The sequence below is a fragment of the Molossus molossus genome, unplaced genomic scaffold (assembly GCF_014108415.1).
Source record: "Molossus molossus isolate mMolMol1 unplaced genomic scaffold, mMolMol1.p scaffold_m16_p_2, whole genome shotgun sequence".
Taxonomy (NCBI): Eukaryota; Metazoa; Chordata; class Mammalia; order Chiroptera; family Molossidae; genus Molossus; species Molossus molossus.
The window spans coordinates 53,947,659-53,971,737 of record NW_023425355.1 but is presented as its reverse complement, the minus strand read 5'-3'; the positions used below and the strand labels follow the sequence as shown (position 1 = coordinate 53,971,737).

At 39.0% G+C, this 24,079-nt stretch overlaps 1 protein-coding gene across 2 annotated transcripts in view; it reads right to left on the bottom strand.

The window, feature by feature from the left end:
* GRIA3 (glutamate ionotropic receptor AMPA type subunit 3) overlaps positions 1-18,301 on the bottom strand; it is a 536,255-nt gene extending 517,954 nt beyond the window's left edge. For both annotated transcript variants that reach the window (XM_036271251.1, XM_036271250.1), the window contains exons 1-3: positions 18,244-18,301; positions 6,152-6,162; positions 531-827 (exon numbers count right to left, since the gene is read on the bottom strand). In XM_036271251.1, coding sequence (XP_036127144.1) covers positions 531-639 — 109 coding nt within the window. In that variant the 5' untranslated portion in view covers positions 640-827; positions 6,152-6,162; positions 18,244-18,301. The remainder of the gene's footprint in view (positions 1-530; positions 828-6,151; positions 6,163-18,243) is intronic.
* Between the last annotated feature and the right edge of the window lie 5,778 nt (positions 18,302-24,079).

Genomic DNA, 24,079 nt, shown 5'->3' with positions numbered 1-24,079 from the left:
CTGCCTCTTACCCGATCCACCACCTACCCGGACTCCGGTAGCTGCCCGGGTCAGGAGGATCTAGAATGCGCTTCCACCTCCCCCAGCACTAGCCTGTCTGGGGGAAACCGGAGACTCTGGATGGGGCGCCCCGGGCCGGATTACTAGCCCTGGCACGGCCAGACAGGCGGCATCACCCTGGGACAACTTCCAGTGGCGGGCGGCACACACGCCATGGCAAAGTCCAGAGCAGAGAGATGAAAAGCCCCTTTGCAGCGTCCTGCATTCTTCCCCTGCTCCCCACATCTCGGAAAACCAAGCAGTTCCCTCCCCTCCCCAGTCCCAGGAGACCCCTCTCTCTCGTGCCCGATGCTCCCCAGACCGGCCAGAACTCTGGGGTTCAAATCCTTGTGATTCCTGCCCGTTCCCCGTCCCCAGTCCCCCTCCCCAGTCAATGCTCCACAGGGACCCAGGGCCGCAGTAGCCACGCCAGGGCAGTGGTCTTGGCTACCGGAGAGCTCGGCCCGACAGGCTGGCTTTCTCGCGCTTACCTATGCTGATGGTGTTGGGGAATCCTCCGTGAGAATGACCCAAAAGCCCCAGGACTAAAAAGAATACCGCCTGGAGCACGCTTTGCCCCATTTTCTTCTGCCTGGCCATGCTATGCCTAAAACGAAGCTGACAAGAGCATGGACGCAACTCGGGAGTCGTCAAAATAATAACAGGAAAAGAAAAAGAATTCGCTGGCTCTTACATCCCCTCCCTTCAACTTGCTCTCGCTCACTCTTCCTTTCCTCCCTACACTAGTCCTCCTCCTCCTCCTCCTCCTCCTCCTCCTCCTCCTCCTCCTCCTCCTCCTCCTTCTTCTCTCTCTCTCCCTCCCACTCTCTCCTAGGCTCTCTCGAAACCCCTCCCCGCCCCCCACCTCACTTCTGTCTTCACACCAATCTGGAAGGCGGGTTCACTGGCTACAAGCTCGGTTAGCCAAAACGATGTTTCTCTGAGAGAGAGAGAGAGAGAGAGAGAGAGAGAGAGAGAGAGAGAATATGAATAACCAAAAAAACACAGAACAAAACAAAACAAAAAAGATAAAACACCGAAAAACAAAACCCCAAACCAAAGAGAGAGGAAAAAATAAATTATAAAGAAGATCCGAGACTTTTCTCAACCAGAAGATGGTGGGTCTAAAGTGGGGGGTGGGGGGACAGAAGGAAAGAGCAAAAAGGCTCAGCGCCTGTGAATTGGGCTCTTCCAATTGGGCCGGTAGGGGGATATCGATCAAAGTTGATCTGACGTGGAATTAAAGCCGCACACCGCTTAGCTCTACTGCAAACTGCAGCCCCGGACTGCAAAGCTTTGGCGTTGCCGTTTGTCAACACAGGAGATAGGATTAATAGAAATACACTTGTCCCCCTGTGGACCAACCTTTCAAGCTACAACTGGCCCTTTAAAAAAGAAAGGAAGAAAGAAAAACTGCATTGTCTCTGCGTTTGCCTGTCTGTCTTAAAGAAGAGGGTCTGGGTGGTGGTGGTGTGGGGGGGTAGTGGTTACTCAGGAGTCTTTGTAGAGACTCAGAGAAGCAGTTCCTATCACAATGCGTCCGAAGATGCTGCGCATGCCCGCTCCCTACCGCTCAATTTTTACAGCAGAGATCCCAAGGCTAGTGAACAATCCCCCAACCCCCACAGCTTTGGGAGGCCAGTACCTTCTCTCTCAAGTGCAGAGACAGGCTTGGGGATGGCGAGGAGGCAGTGATGGGCAGTGTGGGGCTTACTGCTTTGGAGAACGTAGGAAAGTATGTGCCTGGCGGTGGTAACTAAAAGGATAATGAAAAGGACTCTCAATCCCACTGAAGAAGGAAGAGAGAAATGTGGGAATGAGCTGAGATGGGGGGGTGGTTTGAAAGTTAAGGTTAAGAAAACTGTCTTGAGCTGCCTTGTTTCCTTGGTATTGCCTCTGGTCATAGCAGCTTAAGCTGTTAACTAATGACTCCAGAGACTATCAATTATCCCCTGCTCTTCTTTGACTCTCAGCTCTAGGGGCGAAAAGAATCTTCCAAGTCAGACATGGATCTCAGTTGGGGAGGAATGGTTCCCTCTCTAACATCTTGTGGATGACCTTTTGGTCTGTAGACTTCTCTCTCTAATCCCTTTCTCCAGTGGTGAGAAAAAAGCAGCCTCTTTATCTTCCAAGTCTTTCACCCCTACATCAGCTACTCTGGAAGTGACAGTTTTTATTCCTTCCCACACTAGCTACTCTCCTTTGCATATCCTCTCTTGGTCTACATGGCCCTGCTGTCAGTTTACAGCAAACTGGCATACATGGGGCAGGGCCCAGGGGTGCAACTGGTACACAGATTACTTCAGAACTTTGAATTTGGCATGATATAGGTTGGAGCCTGCAACAGAAAGTTTCCAAATACTTGGGCAACTAGGAAAATGGTTCTAGGCTATTCCTAATTTTCTATCCATTTGATAATGCAAAATCTCTTTCTATCTCATTACCCATAGAAATCTTTTGCCTCCACTTGCTAGTCCATAAATAGGAATGAGGGAGAAACCTAGGAGTCATAGGGCACTGAAGTTGCAAATGGTTGGAGCACTGGGACAAAGCAAGTAGCGGAGACTAGGTTGGTCACCCTTTGACAAATGTGAGGAGTGGGATAACATGGTTCAGAAATATAGGCTTAGGAAACAGATCAGGTACTAGTCTATATTATGTCACATATAGGCAGTGTGTGACCTTGAGTGACTCTTAATCTGAACTCCAGTTTTCTCATTGGCAAAATGGTAGTATTAATAGTTCTTTCCCTGTAAAGTAATTATGGATTAAATAAGGATTAAATAAGATAGTAAAAGTGAAAGCACCTAATTCAGTGTCTGACTCACAGAAGAATTAATAAATGTTAATTTCCAAACTTCCTTCCCTCTTTCTCATCCTTTGAAAGTGCTCTTTTCTCCCCCAAAGTTCCTCACGCTTGCCAGCCTCCTCTTTCTACATAATCATATAAACCTCAGACTCTGCCAGTGTTCCACATCAAAATCTTCCCATTGTAACTCCTCAAGGGTCCCAGGAGATAGAATAGAATCTGGTAGATAAACTTTACTAAGGTTCTAACCACAAACAGTGACAATTTGATATTAAAAATGACACATTTCGAGAAGCTCTACTTTGCACTATACATTCCTCCTTTTAGATAAAATAGTTGCATTTTATTTTATATATTTACTTTTAAAATTATGCTTGTTTGTTTTTATTGATTTTTTTAGAGAGAGAGAGGAAGAGAGAGAGGGTTTTAGTTTTGATTTTAGGTGGATGGACAATACATTTGGATGGAGGTGGGTGGCTTTCTGCACACTTGACTACACCACTGAAGGCAACTGTGTCCTCATCCACGCTTAGTCAGCCATGAGAAGTGATGGATGAAGAAATTGTGGCCATCTTCACTGTAATTTGGTTTAAAAACTAATGGGGTGGGTCAGTAACAAAAGATGAGAGGAAGAAAGGCATTTCAGTGTCTCTGCTCTTGAAAGTCCTCAGTTGAATTAATCACTGTTAAATAGCACCCATCCCTTTCATTTTCAGTCTCCTCTGCCTATGCTATATTTTTTTCCTCTCTTTAATCTTCTGCCATGGTTTCAACTTTTAACTGTCAGTGGCAGCTGTTGGCAGAACTGGACTAGTACCATCTGAGCCATCAGGGACATCGTAGTGGACCAGGTATATTGCTATTAGTTGAAAAGCCTGTATAACACATACAAATTCCTTTGCAGTTGATACCTCACCCAAGAAAGCAGTGAGCCATTTTTTAAATTTCATTTTTGGTTTTCCAATGAGGAGCTAGAAATTGCACTAGCAGCATCATAGCCACCAGAATTTGCCAACAAAGCCCCAAATCTAGCTCACCCTCTGTAGTTAAGAGATATCCCTACTGGATCCAGGATTACCTGCTAGTCTTAGGACTCATAGTTTGCACTTTTAAATGCACTGTATGATACATTTTAACCAGCAAGAAAATAATTAACTGCAGTTATTATTTAGAAGTTGTTTTCTATTCTTTCATAAAGAGATTAGCCAGGCCACGAGAGGGGATGCAGGAGAGGTGCAGGAAAACAAAGTTCATTATTTTCTTAGGTCCTAGAGAAACAAAATCACTCTATGCCACAGAGGGAGAGCGTATGAAGGAAGTACCAAGAGCAGGGCTCAAACAAGCAGACTGGGGAGAGAAAGAAAGGAGGGAGGGGAGGGGAGGGAAGGGAAAGGAAAGGAAGAGAAGAGAAGAGAAAAAAGACAGAAGAGAGGAGAAAGAGAGAAGAGGAGAGGAGAGGAGAGGAGAGGAGAGGAGAGGAGAGGAGAGGAGAGGAGAGGAGAGGAGAGGAGAGGAGAGGAGAGAAGAGAAGAGAAGAGAAGAGAAGAGAAGAGAAGAGAAGAGAAGAGAAGAGAAGAGAAGAGAAGAGAAGAGAAGAGAAGAGAAGAGAGAACTCTATAGGCAAGTGTCTTTACTGGTGTCAGGATAGAGTACATGAGCAAAAGGCAGGAGGGAATTTCATTGGAACATTTAAATGTCATTAGGTCACAGTCAGGGGAAGGCAAGAAGGGGATTTTGTAGCAGGAGCCAGCCTTATCACACAGGTGTACCTGGTCACCAGGGTGAGGTGCTCACAGCCTATTTGTTGGGATGCTTAGGCAGTAGGAAAATATAAACTTTTAAGGTTTATAATACAAAAGTAAAAATAGTACTTCTTTTCATGAAGTTTCTGTTTGTTTCAGGCTAGGGATAAAAGGCACTTGTGTAAGCAGAAAGAAATGTCAGCCAGTGAAGCTTGGAGATGGGATCTATATCATACATTGAGCCTCATATTTGCCAATCTGATACCTTACAAATAAGCACAATAGTAATAGAAACCATCTTGATTCATTGGAAGTAAACTGCTATCCCCTTAAAGGTAATGAAACCAAGATACTATAGCCATACCTCAGAGATATTACTGGTTCAGTTTCAGACCACTGCAATAAAGCAAGTCATAGTATTTTTGCTGGTGCAGGGTCTTGTCTTCAATTTGTAAAACACAAACACACATTTGCAAGTGCAATAAAGTGAAGGGCAATAAAATGAGATTATGCCTGTATATCCTTTGCCTAATGGAAAGATAACGTTCTCACTGTTTTACTTGAAACTTTGATTTCTTCAACAAGCATTTGACCACCTGCTTTATGACAGACTCTACTAGGCATCTGGGAATAAAGAAGCAAGACAATTTCTGCTTTCAATGCCATTCAAGTTTAGAGGAGGAGCAGATGTATTTAATGGCAATGACAATGCAAAGTGAAAAACACTTTGATCTGTGAAAAACACAGGTAAGATCTGTGAAAAACAGTAAGCATCAGGTACCATGGAAGTGCAGAGGAAGGCATTTAAATATCTGAAATAAGGTACTTCCTTTATCCCAGATTCAAAGCTAAACTATTAAAAAGAGTAGATAGAACAAGATATTTCTTAAGGACCCTTTCTGCTCTCCTGTTCTATGGTTCTATGATTCCATGAGGCTGGATTATTTAAGGGTCAGAAAAACTGTCCAAATCTCAGCCTACACACTAATCAAGGAAATAATCTAGGTACTACTGATTCTTTGTGGTTGCCTCTTGCACTTCCATTTCTGGATTCTTTGGAAATAATAGAGTCCAGCCATATCTGGAGACTCAGGTTGGGTGTGACATCTAAGAAAGCTTGGGTCATTCACCTTAATTCTCTGACATTCTATCTTTATTATACCACTCTCTCTAGGAACCTCTGTAGAAATCCCCTATGTGGGTAGCAAACCTGGTGTTGCTCAATAAATCCAAATCCCTGAGGAGCGAAATTCCAGACGTGACCCTGGTTGGAACTATTTCTGGTGGGAGTATTTGCATGGGTCAGAAGATAAACCTTATGGACTTGGGTTTAATTGGCCCAGAAATGAATCTATGGCAAATTCCAGGAGGAGACAGTCACAGAAGTAAACGGTGACCATGGAAGCAATTGTTTATCTCAAATTATATTCAGATTGGCTTGCTTTTTATAGCTGGTAATGGTGTTTGGAACTCATTTTTTACCCTGAAGGCATCACCTAGAGCTGTTTTGAAGCACTATGGTTTGGAGGTGATCTTTTGCTTTTAGTACCTCTCTTTCAACTTTTTCTCTCTGTACTAAGCACTTTAAGACTGCCTCCTTTAGGCACTCTTAAGGCTAGTTACCATGCTCTTGAATCGTTCACTTCCTAAATCAGTTAGGATACTTCATACTTCAGGTGAAACAAAACCCACTAAAACTGGTACAAACTACAAGGGATATGCATTGGCTTACATAACTGGAAGGAACAGAAGTAGGACTGGCTTGAGAATTGATTAGACTTAAGTTCAAATATTTTATCACACAATTTCTTTTACTCTCTCCTTTCTGCTTCCCACATGATGGCAACTGTCTGTAGCGTTTCTTGCTTCAATCTGCCTTGCATTTTCTTGTATCATTGGTTCAAACTGAATCACATGACGATTCCTGATCAAATCCTGTGGTGAAGTAATGTCATGCTTAGACTTGGCATGAAGGAGACAGGATTATGCCCCATTCATAGAGTTGAGAGCAGGAAGCAGTCAGTCCTTTCCGACCCCTTACCAAACCACACAATTAATAGTGGGGGAGGGAGATACAGAAGTTGGAAAATAACCACAATAACCACAAAAATCCCTATCTTCCCAAAGGTCTACTCTCTGAGAATTGTGGGTGGTAATAATTTTACTCTTGAAGTGTTTATAGGCCCCTGATGACTTGCTGAAATGGTCTTGTCTTTGGTCTATTAGAGATAAATTGTTCAATGGTGAGATTCTTTGTTACTTTAGTAATTTAGCCCCCTAAATTTAGTTAATGATATATCTGCCTGGTATTTAATCATGCTCTTAAGAAAACCATGTTATATTGAGTGTCCAGAGTGAGAAACTAATATATAAACAATTCCTTTTCTTAGGGTTAGAGGCAAATAGTCTTCTGGATATGTTCAGAGAGGATCTAATGATTATTCTGCAAAACCTCCTTAGGGTGAGCAGAGGTCTAGGGTGTTACTCCATAGGCTATGAAACTGAGGAATCAGAGAGGTTTAGTGAACAGCCCAATGTCACACATGGCTTTATCCATCAAGCCAGAGTCTTCTTCACACTGTGAGAGAATTGAATCACAACAAATATATTCCACTGGTATGGCTTTATTTTAGTGAATAATTATCACCTGGTGGGCTCTGAATGGGCTTGAAAACTGCAGATGGAAATTATAGAGCTTTCTTCTTCTCACAAAGTGACATTCTTATAAGCTGCAAAGTCTCTCTGATGGAAAGACTTTATTGCACATTATCTGAGGTTACTTCCCAAAGATAATATTGTTGACATTTCTACTAATATAAATTTATTTACCCCTCTGGGAAGGCTAGAAACTATCACTATGAAACAGTACAGGCAGATCAGGGGGAAATTAACCCCCAGCCTAAAACTGACCCTGCCTCCTAACCCTAGCTGGGGAAAGGTTGCATGTCTGAGCAAATTTGAGAATTTTATTGAGAAATTCTGGGTGTCAATTGATTGAGGAGTTATGGTTTATACTCAACTGGAAAAGTGTATATATTTTGGAATACTTATGAAGATTAGAAACTGACTCTAGATTCTGAAATTTACATGACTGTATTTCAGGAACTGAGTCAGCACCATGCCATATCATATGAAGTCAAATAGACCCCTTCCCCTTTTGAAGTGTGTGTATGTGTATGGGGTGGTGGCAGTGATGGGATTGGGATAGGTGAAGCACTTGTGTTAAATTAAATAAGTGCTCCAATTTATTCCTTCCTTCCTACATGCATACTTTTATTGTGGTCTCATTGTGGGAAGTTTATTTCCCTGCCCCTTAACTTTGAGCTTGGCCATGTGACTTGCTTAGGCCAATGGCATGTGGGTAGAAGTGACAGAGTGTCAATTTTAGCTTACATCTGAAGAAAACATGTATTTCCACTTGCCATTTTTACTTCTGTTTGTGCTATGTATCACCTAGTTTGCTGGTCCAAGAAGGATGGAAGATATATGGAGTAGAACTCTCCTAGTTGACTCACATACCTTAAGTGAGAAGCAGAGCCATCTCACCTACTACCATCTGTAGCAGATCTGCCTAGTTGAGCCTAGTCTATATCAGCTGAACCACAGCCAACCTGCAGATGGGTGATAAATGATAAATGGTTATTACTTTAAGCCACTAAGATTTTGGGTTAATACAGTAGACATTTGGCAATGGACGGTTTCTATGGGTGAACTAAGGCTAGGGTGACCATATATCCAGATTTACCTAGAACAATTTAGTTTATGCCCATCGTCTCAAGAAAAATTATTAGTAGTGCCTCCTTTCACTTTCAAAAGTATCCCAGTTTGGATGATAAACTGTATGTTCCATCTGGATGAGGCAATACATGGTTTATAGGGTTGCTTTAAGAGCCAGATGAAAAGACTTGTAATCTGCTTGTTTGTCACTTTCACTTCTTAATTTCTGTTTTCTAATCTGTTGAATGAAAACTTGGCTCTAGCCATCATGAGGAATAAAGTTTTTAATACTCCTTTAGCTGTAGAAAGTTCTGAGTTTCCTGACTTAAAAGTGAATTCAGAGTATTTAGGGGAATGAAAAGAAAACTAGAAATAGATAAACCTTAATATACTTAACTGTAGCTAATTCTGAAAAAGGAATTTTGAAGTTTCCTAAAATTTAATCTGTTCTAATATGTGCACTATAAGTATATTCTGTCGAATCTTTGTGATATCACTTCCATGGATGCAATATTTTGAGGGGAAAGAAAAGCATATCAACCACTTCACATTTTTCTGGGTGATTACACACAACCAAAATAAATGTTTTTCTCTTTTGAAAATAAGGTATCTCTTAGTTTAGGAAAATTCAATATGTTGAAATACAAATTTGGAGAGAGTTTTGTACTTTACTAAGGGATTCACCAAAGAGTTCCTTTAATTAGTGAACTGCTCTTGTGCAGTGGTATCAGTTGGATGTGGTTTGCCCCACCCCCACCTCCATCCCCAAGACAAGTGGCAATGTCTGGAGACACTTATTATTGTCACATCTATGCAGGGGGCAGAGGGAGTTGCTATTGGCATTTAATGGGTAGAGGTCAGGGGTGCTGCTAAACTTCCTACAATGCACAGGACAGCTCCTGACAACAAAGGAGTAACCAGTCCCAAAGGTCAACAGTGCCACTGTTGAGAAATGCTATTTCTATGTATTCAGGATAGGAGTTTTTAAAAACCAAATGGTTTACACATACCTTTTCAGAAACATGAATATTGGGCAGGTATCTGAAGACCTGGATTCTAATTGTAGTTCTGTCCAAATTACACTTTCCTAGCTTCAGTGTTTTGAAATCTGTGAATTGGGGATACCTCTTACCTACCTTGCCATATAAGGGGGGGGAGAGAGAGAGAGAGAGAGAGAGAGAGAGAGAGAGATTCACTCAATATCATGATATTCAGGTTGGCAAAGTTGATTAGCTCAATTAATAGAAATGAAGAAATATGAACTTTCCTTGAATATTTCTACTGCTTTTACTTGTTTAGACATTCTATGGCAGTATTTCCCTGGTTAAGTAACTGAGGCAGGGCAGAATGTCCATCACTTCCCCAACTCTGACAAAGAATCCAAGGTTTTCTGACTTCCTATATTGTCTCTTTTGCTTTAATTCACTGCAAGGTACCTACAGTGCTGGTTACTAGTCATCAATGCTTCAAACAATGTTATTGTTATTATTATTATAACTTTTTATAGTTTAGAAAAAGAATTAAAGGAGAAGAAGCAGAAGTTATGAAAATACCTCCATAGTGATCCTCAGAGATCAGGTTAGTCAGAAAGCTGGTGTCCACTGAGCTACCATCATTTAGTTGAACTCAAGGGAGCGGAATGAGAAAAACTCTGCTAAGTAGCAGCAGGAAGGAGGGAGATTAAGAACAAGGATCACTCAGTGTTTAGAAAGTCTGGTGCAGACACGACTGGCTATATAATTTTAAGGGTTCAATGCAAAATGAAAATTCTGGGCCCTTTAGTAATACATTGAGAATTTCAATACAGAACCCTGGTAGGTTTAGCTTGGCAGTTAGATTGTCACACCAAGAACTGAAGGGTCATGGGTTCAATTCCAGGTCTAGGGCACATACCTGGGTCGTGCATTTCATCCCCAACCCAGGTCAGGGTTGTGCGGGAGGCAGCCTAACCATGTGTCTCTCTAACACTGATGTTTCTCTTTCCCCCTCTCTTCATTCCACGTTGTCTAAAAATCAATGGAAAAATAACTTCGGGTGAAGATTAACAAAAAAAGAATTTCAAGACAGAGACAGCAGAGCATTAAAGCAAGCACAGGGCCCTTCTATCATGAGGCTCTGAGTGATTGTACAAGTCATACTAATGAAGCCAGCCCTGAGGGCAATTCCTGCTCTAGAGGAAATTGGGAAGTATGGAGAGCATCCATTCTCAATTCTCTGGGCTCTTGACTTCAGAAGTCAGGGAGAAGGCTCATTCACTAAGCCCCCTACAGGCCCAAAGAAAACGAAAGGACTTCCTCAAGGTAGGCTGAAAAGTGTTTCTCACTGTCTCTCCTGGCCTCCCTCCATGGGTAGCCGCAGTCTCTAGAGAAGTGTTATGTTACAAAGGAATAGAAAAATCACTGTATCTTGGCAGGAGGCCAGTCAAAGAGTGGTCATACAATCTTACCTACCCTGCTATCTAAACTCAAATTGAGTTCCTTAAGGGGAAGATCATCCTGTATCCAGGGGAACCATACTGGAGAAGTCCTTGTGAGGCAATGCTTTTAAACTCAAAACAAAGCAAAAACAAACAAATGTTTCCATCCCTTTAAAGTTATAGTTAAGTATTTAGAACATTGCCACATTTTGCTAATCAAGGGAAAGCAGTAACTCCTCCCTGATTCTGAATTGCCTTTACTCAAATTTCTGGTATATACAGGCTAATTTGGTATCTTTTCCTGATGGTAATAATGATAACAATAATGAAGAAAATGATCATCATGATGATAACAATGATGATGATGACTAACATATTTCTTACCACATGCCAGGTATTCTAAGTGATTTAAGTATAGTCTCATTGAATCCTTACAGCAACTCTTTAAGGTAAGTGCTATTATTATCCTCATACTTAATGCAAACCAAAATTAGAACCATTTATATAAATTTTAAAAAAGAGACACTGAAAAGTATCTACCAAGTAATGGTAAATGGAAAGTAATTGCATAGTTTCCATTACTAACAAGTTAGAATGTGAAGTGTCACTGCTTTTTCTTTTTATTCAGAATCTTTCCTTAATTGTATATTTTTGTAAACATAAATTTATTTTTAAATGTTTTCCATAATACTTAGTAACCAAAGGTCTCTCAATAAAGGTGTGCTGAATTAATAAATGAAGGCTTTCATGAGCTCATTTAAAATCTCAATCTTCTTATGAAGTTTCATGAAAACATCCTAAGTTTTTAATCATGAATTCTGCCACAAGGGTTTTGAGAAACAAAATTTTGTGTTAGAGAAGTACAGTGTTAGCTTCATTTCAGGTAAATCATATCAACAATATAAAAATCAATATGCCCATCTGATATGGTTATAGACAAGGCATTATTACCACCATCTTGTGGATATTTCCAACAATTGCAGACAAATTACCCAAGCAGAAAGCCAATGTCTTGACTATTGAACCTTACACTTTTCCTTCAGTACATTATTTGACTTTTGCTTTAGATTTATGGGTAATAAATTACAGCAATAAATTCCTGTGTAGTTCATCATAGGCTTCCTCAAATTCTGTGTTTGGGATCAGGAATAGTGTGATAAATAAATACACAAATGAATAGAATGCGAACATTTCCAAAGTAGTCCATTTTTATAAATTGTAAACATTTTATTATCCTTCTAAAGAGAGTGAATCTTGAGAGAACCAACTTCTTTTGTATTGTAACTCAATATTTTAACTTTAACTTGATATTTTACTAATTATGTTTGTTTAAGATTGTGAGCTCTGTGAGGGCAGGGATTTGGGGGGAGGGTCTGGTTTGTTTATTGCTGTAATCCCAGCACCCAAGAAAGTGCTTGAAATGTAATTGATGCTAAATAATTTTTGCCAAGTGGATAAATGCACGAATTAACCAAAAATAAGATCCAATGGTGCTCTGTTTAACATTATGGTTCATGAGTCAGGAGGAATATAAGGGAGAAAATGTTTTTTATTTTATGGTTGGACTAAAAAAGAAGAGATGAATTATTTTTTTGTCTGGCTGGTTACACTTGGCAAACTCTTAGAGAGCTTGGGCATATGTTATGCTTAGGACAAAGCCTCTTTGGTGCAGAGCATAGTGGGAGAAAAAGAAAATAACTACTCTCTTCTTGCCTCCTCGTGGTCAAAATTTACCCATTCTTTCCATCTTCTTTTCATGATTCAGTTAGATAAGTGGTTGGTATATTCCACAAGGCACTTGGCAGAAAAGTGATCCTTGTGTTACCATTAAGGAATAGATGGCAGTTGTGAATAACTGAAGGTCTGAGTTAGTATAACATTTCTTGTTTCTTAAAAACATGGACATTGGATGGCTGTCTGTAGTTGGGTGCAGAATGATAAGAAGCTGGATGGCAAAAGCCAACAAAGTGGAAATGGACATCAGCAATGTGCTGCTCTACCTTATAATATGGACAAATCTTGCTTTCTGCATTGGGTATGCATGTAAAATTTTCTGTGGAAAATGAATTTAAGTAAAGTGAATCCTATTTTAAATCCAAGACAAGTGTTTGGCACTTAAAGGAACCCTGAAGCAAATAATTTTTTCAAGTGAAAAATATTAACCAATTGTTATTTTTGTGGTTTCCTACATGTACTAAAACACGGTCCCCTATAACTTAGAGAGCAGACTTCTTTGAATAAAAAGATGTAGTTTGGAGCTGTTTATTTTTAAGAACTTACCTTAGCTCAAATAAGGAAGTATCTGGCTTTTTCTAAATCCCAAAATTCCAATCAAGTATCTTAGTACACTTCTGAAGTGGGGCCAAAATTTTTCCAGATTATCTGGGACAAAATCAAAGTCTTTTTTTTTTTTTAATTTTTTTTTTTTTTTTTTGTTACAGATGTTTCTCCTTTTTTTTACCCCATTGGCACCCCCCTCCCCATCGCCCCCACTCCGTCCCTGGCTTTGATGTCCATGTCCATTGGTCATGCATACATGCACATAAGTTCTGTGGTTTATCTCTTCCCACCCCCCAACCCCCTCTTCTGAGGGATGTCAGTCTGTGCCCTACTTCCATGTTTCTGGGTCTACCATATTCCTCAGACTGTTATGTTCATTATATTTCATATATAAGTGAGATCATGTGGTATTTGTCTTTTTCTGCTTGGCTTATTTCACTTAAGATAACACTTTCCAGATCCCTCCATGTCGTCTCAAAGGATAAGAGATCTTTCTTTCTTACAGCTACATAGTACTCCATTGTGTATATGTACCACTGCTTTTTAATCCATTCGTCTACTGATAGACACTTGGGCTGTTTCCAGGTCTTAGCTATTAAAAATAGTGCTGCTATGAACATGGGGGTACATATATTCTTCCTGATTGGTGTTTCAGGCCTCTTAGGGTATATTCCTAGAAGTGGTATCTTGGGTCAAATGGAAGTTCAATTTTTAATTTTTTGAGGTAACACCATATTGTTTTTCATAGTGGCTGCACCAGCCTGCATTCCCGCCAGCAGTGTATTAGAGGGACTACATCAAACTAAAAAGCTTCTGCACAGCAAAAGAAACAATCATCAGAATGGAAAGGCAACCCACTGTATGGGAGAACATCATTGCCAATGATATATCAGATAAGGGGTTAATTTCCAATATATATAGAGTGCTCATACAACTCCACAAAAGGAAGACAAAGAACCCAATTAAAAAATGGGCAGAGGAGCTGAATAGATACCTCTCCAAACAGGACATACAAATGACCAAGAGACATATGAAGAAATGCTCAACATCACTAATCATCAGAGAGATGCAAATTAAAATAACAATGAGGTATCACCTCACACCTGTCAGAATGGCCGTCATCAACAAATCATCAAACAACAAGTGTTGGCGAGGGTGTGGAGAAAAGGGGACTCTAATACAAAATCAAAGTCTTAATGACACATATATAGTATTGTCCTCCTCTGCTTCAAATTACCACCATTCACTTCTTCACTGAAGCCTTGGATATAACATAAGCTACACTTTTTATGTCAATGAGAAAAATGTTTATAATATGAGCTATTTATTATTTATCAAGTACTTACTGTGTTCCAAGTATATGCTAAGTGATTTGATATATTATATAATCTAATCCTCATATCCCCTATGAGTTACATACTATTATTATTTCATTTGTGTAGCTGAAGAACTTGATACAGAGCTATTAAGTGACTTGCCCAAAGTAACACAGCTCAAAGTTGTGGAGGTGAAATCAAATCCCTATGACAACCTGCCTCCACATGACACTCTGAGTGTGTGTGTGTGTGTGTGTGTGTGTGTGTGTGTGTGTTCTGAGATCCCAACTAGTTTATGTCTTCTCAAAGGTGCAGGGAGAAAATAGCTGCCTCTATGCTATACTCAGTGACCACTCAACCTGTGTTGTATACTGACTGGGCCAAACAAAGACTTGGGAAAGACTTGTTTTTATACATTTTAATCTCCACCTTAGCCAAATCAGATTTTTTCAGGAGATAAAAGAAGCACTGTCTATATGTCTCAGAAAATATTTATTTACCGAATGGTGACTACATACCCTGAAGGGGTTAACTTTACTGTCTGAGAGGGGATGAGGCAATGCATATGGTGGTTTACTTGTCTTCCTCCATCAGAACTATGGTGGTAGTTTAGAACAAGGACCACTTTCCTTGAATTCAAAATCCTCCATTCACAACTAGTATTAGGGTAATATGACTTCATTGGGTCTCACCATCCTCTTCGGCATAATCGGATGATAATAGTAACACATATCCCCAGCTGGTGTGGCTCAGTGGTTGAGTATCAACCCATGCACCAAGATGTCGCTGGTTTGATTCCTGGTCAGGGCACATGCCCAGGTTGTGGGCCAAATCCCCAGTGGGGGGCATGCAGGAGGCGGCCAATTGATGTTCTTTCTCATCAATGTTTCTATCTGTCTCTCCTTCACCCTTCCTCTCTCAAACCAATAAAGAAAAAAAAATTTAATGGTAACACATATCCCACAAAACTATTGTGAAGATCAAATGAGGTAATTAAAGTGCACAGAATGATGTCTGGCATGTAATAAATGCTCAGTAATATTAGCTATTATTGTTATTAGCTCCAGGCCCATCAGCATATTCCAGCACAATTTTCTCTGAGCTTGTTTTGGTTCTGGGGGACTCTGAAAGAATCCATTTTGCTAAGTTGAGAAAGCAAGAAAGGCTTGTGCATTTGCAGAATCTGTCAGCATTTGAGTTTGTTTAGCCCTGCAAGAAATGGCTTCCTGCTCTGAAAAGAAAGAAAAAAAAAAAAAACTGTATTTTTTTTTAAAGTGAAGAAACACCTTTTTAAAAACACTCAGAAGACTTATTAGACAGAAAATAGCTTTTACAGAGCAATGTTGTGGTGATTGAAGAGAAAACATTGTCAAGTGCATGAATCACATTGACTTTAATGGAGAAGCAGAGTTGAGCATGGCAGAGAAGGCAGAGATGGTAGGGGGATAGGGAGAGGGCAGGGTGATGCAAAAAAAGGTTTGCCAAAAAGCCACAAAAATTGGATTGGGCCAGTCCAGAAACCACTTGCGAAATGAAAGCTGCAGTTGCTCTCAGCCACAGCCGTTCTGCAGTAATGAATGCAGTTTTGATTAGCTTTTCTGATTACCTCCTATCTATGCACACAGCAGAAGATAGAATAGCTGAGTCTGAGGCTCTTGGTGAAGACTTTAGAGGCAAGACAGGGGGGCAGTGGGAGGGCTTTGATTATCTTTTTTATTTTTCTTTCTTCACCTGCACCTCAGTATACATTGACATAATGCTGGCTTTTTCTGGGAGCAGCCAAGAGGCCAGAACCTTGGTTTTTTTCCACACATCAGTGCTGTTACAGGGTAATAAAACTAGTGCCAGAGAAGCAAGGAGCTGCACTGAAGCCTCATCTACTCTCCTCTGAGTTTTTTTGTAGCATTTAACTCATCATCTCTGACATAGGAGATGAATGTCTTTGAGTATATTGAAAAAGGAATTATGTCTTTGATTTCCTAGATACATTAGAAGTATTTACTGAGAGATGAAAATTAGGTGGGGAAATAGGTTTTAGGCTCAGAAGGCAATGTCTCTAAAGATTTAGTGCAATTTGAATGGGAACACAAAGTTTGGGAATGAAAACACAAGTTATCAATTTTGGAACAATTTCCTCTCATGCTGTAAGATGACAACTGAAATTCAATGGTTATAATTAAATGATTCATTTTATTTCACATCAAATGCAGCAGGTTTTTTCATATTTTATTTTCTTTGTGCACAGGTTATTATATTATTATTACTGTTATTATTTTGGTCATTGCATTTGCTGTTCTGCATTTGGTGTTGCATGAGGACCAATCTATTTTAACAAGTTGAGGGCTAAGTAGATGGCCAGATTCATATATGAATGCCAGCCCAGCCCAGCCCAGGACTGAGTGATCCTGTCAAGAGTAAATATTATTTCCTTTATGGGTAGAAATGGAAGGCACGACAACTGTTTGGACACGTAGATCAGATCCAGCCCTTAGGCAGTGTGTGAGTGCTTCTTTTGAGTGCAATTTGAGGAGCTTCTAGTACTTTCACTTCACCCTCTTTACATTTTCACCACTGGCTTTGTTGTGCTTTCTGAAATTCCCATGTTCACCTTCTCCTTTGGGGAGTCCTCTGTTAAAATGGCAGTACTGCCTGAATTTGGTACATTTCTACGTCATGGAACATAGGCAGTTCCTCAGAACTGAAGTCAACAAGTTAGAAACTCTGGCTACTTCAGACCTTGAGCCCTGAAGGCAATTAGTAACTCAATATACCTCTCTTCTATCCATATGATGCCATTACCAGTCTTTCATAAGGGCTACCATATAATTTATTGTCCAACCTAGACACTTTTGAGAGTGAACGGGGACACTATTAATAATTAAACGAGGACATTAGGCAAATTGTATAGCCTAGCTATAGTCAAGCACACCTTAACTCAGGTTAGTTTTCCAGACTTGCTCTACTGATATACCAGACCTCTGAAATGTGTACTTTTCTAGTTTGTTTCCTCCATTATTCCTTTTCTTTATCTACCTTTCTATTTATACAGCTGCTATAAACTACTATCATTGCGTTTTTCTTCAGCTTCAATTTTACAGATGAAGAGACAGATTAGAGACAGAAGGATGCTTTTCCCCCTCAGGCTTTTGTCAGAAGTCGCAATCAGGTAGCATCAGGGTTATTTAGGACCCAGGGGCAAATCAGTACTATTTGGATGTTTACTAGTTGCTTTTTGTTTTGTTTTTTACCCATATTTTCTTCAGTTATCATCTGTCTTTGTCTAGTTTTCTAATGCCCGTATTCCCTCTTATGCCCAGAATTTTCTTTCTTTTCTCACATACACTAGAGCTTAACTGTTCTCTTACAGTATTCCATTCCCTCAGGACCTTCACTTCTTTTCAAAAATGAATGCTGAAAAATGAATGTATTAGCCTCTCTAGCTTAGATATTCACATATATTTGAATAGGAGACTTCTGGAGACATAATTGTGTTAGTCCAGTGGAGCAGTGATAATGGTGGAGATTCAAGAACTTGAAACAATGGGTTTTCCCAAGTTTTTTTAGAACATGCATTGTCTCAGTATGACCTGACTCATACCATATAAGGCCTGTCTTGATTAGAGCTTTCAAATTTCGACAAGCTATAATGCCTCTGGATACTACTGCTGCCACCATCTAGATGACATGCTCTATGGCATTGTGTTATCATCTTTGATTCACTTGAAAAAATACCTTTTAGCCTTGGCCGGTATGGCTCAGCAGTGAGAGCATCACCCACAGACCAAAGAGTCTCAGGTTGGATTCTGGCCAAGGGCATGAGTCTCAGGTTGGATTCTGGCCAAGGGCATATACCTCGGTTGTGGTTTGTTCCCAGCCTGACTGGGGTCGTGTGGATGGCAACCAATTGATGTGTTTCTCTCATATCTCTCTCTCTCTCTCTCTCTATCTCTTTCTCTCTCTCTCTCTCTCTCTCTCCCTTTCTCCCTCCAGCTCTATCTGAAGATTAATGTAAAAATATCCTTAGGTGAGGATAAAAAATACCTATTATAATAATAAAAGTTGATCAAAGAGTAAAGGAGTAAAATAATCCAGGTTATGTGCCTGATTTTCTCCAGGCAGGAATATGAACTCACTGTAGTGTGGTAGAGGTTTGGAAATTATTATATTTTGTCTTTTGCCTCCTTGGTATGATAAGGCATAGATTGCACAGAGGATGGAAAAGAGCTTGTAGAGCTAAAATTTCCAGTCCTCCATTTTATTATCTTCCCCAATTGCATCTCTTTGAAAGTAAGGTGTAAAGTATCAGCTATTAATATTATTTGGGAAATCATTTTTATTAGGCAATTATAATTTATTTCTTAGTGCTTATATATTTCTATCTATCTATCTATCTATCTATCTATCTATCTATCTATCTATCATCTATCTATCACCTATCATCTCCTCTACCTTACCAATTACCATATAAGCCAACTAGTTGGTTCTCCCTGTGGATGAAACGTTTGGTGATGTTTTCAATAAATATTTCTTGAGCACCCACTATGTGCCAGATACTATGGTAGATGCTGGTGAACATGATAGACATATATTCTGCTCTCATGGAGCTTAAACAAATAAAAAAGCAAACAAGTAACAAATATAGTAACAACTCATTTTGATTTGTTTAACAAATCAAACCAAAAATCAAACCAATAGGATGCTTCAATAGAAAATAGATTAGCAGCAAATTTGATAGTCAGTAATGGAAAATCAAACTAAAATTATGTCAAATAATATGAGGTTTATTATTTAACTAATAAGAAGTCTGGAGGTAGGAGGATCCAGGGTCAATTCAGATTTACAATTTATTATGAGACCCAGGCAATTCCATCTTTCTATTCTATCCTCCTTAGCACATGCGTAACACTTCACATGTAGATATGTAGCAGATAGTTAAACCAGATGGTGTCTTCCCCTCCTCCTCCTCCTTCTTTCCTCCTTCCCTCACCCCCTCCTTCCCTCTCCCCCCCAAGTAAGAACCTTTTCAAAGAAAATTTACTTTTAAAACCACATATGAGTGAAGTCATATGGTTTTTAGTCTTTCTTGACTGACTTATTTTGCTTAGCATAATATTCTCAAGGGCCATCCATGTTGTCACAACATATATTTTCATATTTTCTTATGTTTGAGTAGAATTCCATAGTCTATATGTATCACATCTTTTTTATCCAATCCTTTATTGAAGGACACTCTTGTCTCCATGTCCTGGCCACTGTGAATAATGCTGCAATGAACACAGGAGTGCATATATTTTTTCAAATAAATGTTTTCAAGAAGAAACAAAACAAAGAATGAAAAACATTTTGGATTACATTTGTCAGATCTGAGTCATGTGCTCATCTCTAAACCAGTCACCAACAAATCAGGATATGATCATAGATGTTTAAAACCAATTATGAACCATCATTTAAAACTGGGAAGGGGCCAACCACCTCTGGCCATATATCAGCTATATCCTTGAACAAAATTAACATTGTGCTAGAAAATAAAAAAAAAAGTAGATGGGGGTTGTTGCTAGGAGAGCAGTCAATACTTTCTGCCTCAGATGGTGTAGTCAGGAAAGGCCCATTTGATGGAATGATATATTAACTTAGACATGAAATATGAGATAGATTCAATCATATTAAGTGCATGAGATAGGTCTTTTTTGGTACAGGAAAGAACCTGTGCAAAGTAACCAAAATTGAAAGAGTTTGGCATCCATGAGGACTTGAAAGAAGATTAGTATAAATAAAATCTAATAAGTGATTTTTTGCAAGATCTACATGGTACTGCTGGGAGGAGGCTGCAGGGAGAGAACAAGAACCAGTGCCATGAGACCACAGACAGGAGCACTTGTCGATGCTGCTGCTATGAGCTGCCACACCCCACTGGCCCTGCCACTGCTGCCACTGCATGCCACCAGCCCCAGTGTTGGCCCCGCCACCACTGCTCCTATGACCCAATTCCCCAGGATGCATGGACCTGCCATTGTGACCTAGTGAGACTGAATGGACCCACCTGGACTACTGTATAAGAGCCATACCTGGTGTGTTTGGCCATGCTGCACCCTGATGTGCCCCAATGCACAGACCTAACACTGTAACACAGTGTCCCTAACCCAGTGCCACCAGAAGACCAGAATCAGCACTGTGACTCAGCATGACCCAATGCCCCCAGATGCATGGAACTGCCCCTGACCCCAGCCTGCCTCACATAGTGCCCTGGAGTACCAGGCCACTGAAATGAGGAGACAAAGAAACAACCTGTAATTGAAAGAAAAGGAGGATTCACCAGAAAAGTAAATAAATAAAATGGAGGCAAGCAATTTGTCAAATAAATAATTCAACATAATGGTTACAACATTCCTCAAATAACTTAGTGACAACTACAAGCAACTTATAATGAGAACTATAAGAAACTTAGTGGAAACTACATCAGCATGAAAAAAAGATGTAGAAACCATGAAAGAATTAATGGGATATGAAGAATGACATATCTAAAATAAAGAATACCCTGGACGGAATCAACAGTAGATTAAAAGAAGCTGAGGGCCGAATCAGTGAATTAGAAGACAGGGTAGACTAAAACATCCGATCAGAGCAGCAATTGGGGAAAAAAAAAATCAGGAGGATAGTTTAAGGAAGATTAGGGACAATATGAAATATAACAACATCTGCATAACGGGTACCAGAAGGAGAAGAATCTGAACAAGGAGTGGAGAACCTGTTTGAAGAAACAATGACAGAAATATTCTCTAACTTGGTAAAGGAAATAGTCACACAAGTCCAGGAAACACAGAGAGTTCCAAACAGATGAACACCAAAACACCCAAACCTAGATACATCATAGTTAAATCTGCAAACATTAAAGACAAAGAAAGAATCTTAAAGGCAAAAGGAGATAGATAGAAATTACCTACAAGAGAGTTCCCATTGACTGTCACCTGATATCTCAATAGAAGCACTTCAGGCCAGAAGGCAGTGGCATGATTATATAAAGTGATGAAAAGCAAGAGACTGAATCCAAGACTACTCTATCTGGGAAAGCTATTATTCAAAATTGAAGGTGAAGTAAAGAGCATCACAGACCAAAAAAAGGCTAAAGAAGTTTATTAACATCAAACCAGCACTGCAAAAAATGCTAAAGGGACTGTTGTAAGAAGAAGAAAGAAGGGGTAGGGGGGCAGGCATAAAGAATAAAAGTGGCAATAAATAAATACCTATCAATAATAACCTTACATGTAAATGGCTTAAATTCTCCAATCAAAAGATATAGGGTAGCTGATTGGATAAGAAAACACGGCCCATATGTATGCTGTCTACAAGAGACCCACCTCGGAACAATGACTCACACAGAAAGAAAGTGAAAGAATGGAAAAAATTATCTATGTAAATGGACATGAAAAGAAAGCTGGAGTAGCAATACTCATATCTGACAAAATAGACGTCAAAATGAAGACCATAACAACAGACAATGAAGCCACTTCATAATACATAAAAGGTCGTACAACAAGAGGATGTAACTCAGATAAACATATATGCACCCTATATAGGAGCACCCAAATATATATATATATATATATATATATATATATATATATATATATATATATATAAGAAAAACTTCTGGAGGACTTTAAGGGAGATATCATTAGCAATACAATCATAGTAGGAGAATTTAACAACCCACTGACAGCACTGGATAGATATTCTAGACAAAACATCAACAAGGAAACAGTGACCCTAAATGACACACTAGATGAAACGGATTTAATGGACACTTACAGAACATTTCACCCTAAAGCTAAAGAATATACATTCTTGCCAAGTGTACATGGAACATTCTGAAGAGAGACCACATGTTAGGATACAAAGTCTCTACAAGTTCAAGAAAATTAAAATAACATCAAGCATATTCTTGGATCACAATGGCATAAAACTATCAATCAACTACAATAAAAACATTCAAAAACATTCAAGCATATAAAGGCTAAATAGCATGTTATTAAACAATGAATGAGTTGAAAATGTAATCAAGGAAGAGATAAAACAAACTTCCTGGAAACAAATGGAAATGGACACACAACAACCCCAAATCTATGAGACACAGCAGAAGCAGTCCTGAGAGGGAAGTTCATAGTACTACAGGCCTACCTCAAGTAACAAGAAACATTTCTAATAAACTCTCTAACCCTACAACTTAACATATTAGAAAGAGAATAACAGAAAAACCCCAGAGTAAGTAGCAGGAAGTTAATAAAAATACCAGAGCAGAAATGAATGGCATAAAGACTAAAAAATATAAACAAAAACAAACAAACAAACAAACAAAAAATCAATGAAACCAAATTATGGTTCTTTGAAAAGATAAACTAGATTGGTGAACCTTTGGCCAGACTTATCAAGAAACAAAGAGTGGACCCAAATTAATAAAATCAGAAATGAAAGAAGTAAAATATTCACTGACAACACAGAAACACAAAGATTGTAAGAAAATATTGTGAACAACTACATGCTAAAAAATTGGATAACCTCAGTGAAATGGACAAATTCCTAGATCATACACTCTTTCAAAACCCAACCAGGAATATTCAGAAAGCCTGAACAGACCAATAACAACTAAAGAAATTAAAGCATTAATCAATAAACTCCCAGCAAACAAAAGCCTTGGTCCGAATGGCATCAAAAGGGACTTTTACTCAACATTCAAAGAACTAACATCTATCCTCTTCAAACTATTCCAAAAATTTTAATATGAAGGAAAACTTTCAAGTTTCTTTCACGAGGCCAGCATAAACATAATTTTAAAACCAGATAAAGACACTACAAAGAAAGAAAATGACAGGCCAATATCCCTGAACATAGAAGATAAAACCCTCAACAAAGTATTAGCGAATTGGACCCAGCAATATACTAAAAAGCTTATACATTATTTCGAAGTGGGATTTATACCAGGGAAGCAAGACTGGTACAATATTTCCAAATCAATAAATGTGGTATATCTCATAAACAAATTGAAAAATAAAAATCATGTTATCATATCAATAGATGCAGAAAAAATATTTTACAAATTCCAACATCCATTTTTGATAAAAATTCTCAGCAAAGTGGGAATAGAGAGATCATACCTCAATATAATAAAGGCTATATATGACAAACCTACAGCCAACATCATTCTCAATGGGCAAAATCTAAAAGCATTTCCCCTAAGAGCAGGAACAAGGCAGGTATGTCTGCTTTTGCCACTCTTATTTAACATAGTACTGGAAGTCTTACCCATAGCAATCAGAAAAAAAGAAAAAATAAAAGGCATCCAAATTGGAAAAAAAGAAAGTAAAACCGTCATTATTTGAAGATGGCATGATGTTATACATAAAAAACCCTAAAGTTTCCACCAAAAGACTACTGGATTTAATATCTGATACAAAATTAACACCCAGAAATTGATGGCATTTCTAAACACCAATAATAAACTATCAGAAAGCAAAGCTAAGAAACAATCTCGTTCAACAAAAAAAATTAAGATATTTATGAATAAACTTAACAAAGGAAGTAAAAGATCTATACTCAGAAAACTATACACTGTTGAAAAATGAGACTGAAGAAGATATAAACAAGTGGAAGAATACATGGTGTTTGTGGATTGGAAAAATTAACATCATTAAAATGTCCATACTACCCAAAGCAATCTATAGATTCAATGTAATCCCTAATAAAATACCAATGGCATATTTCACAT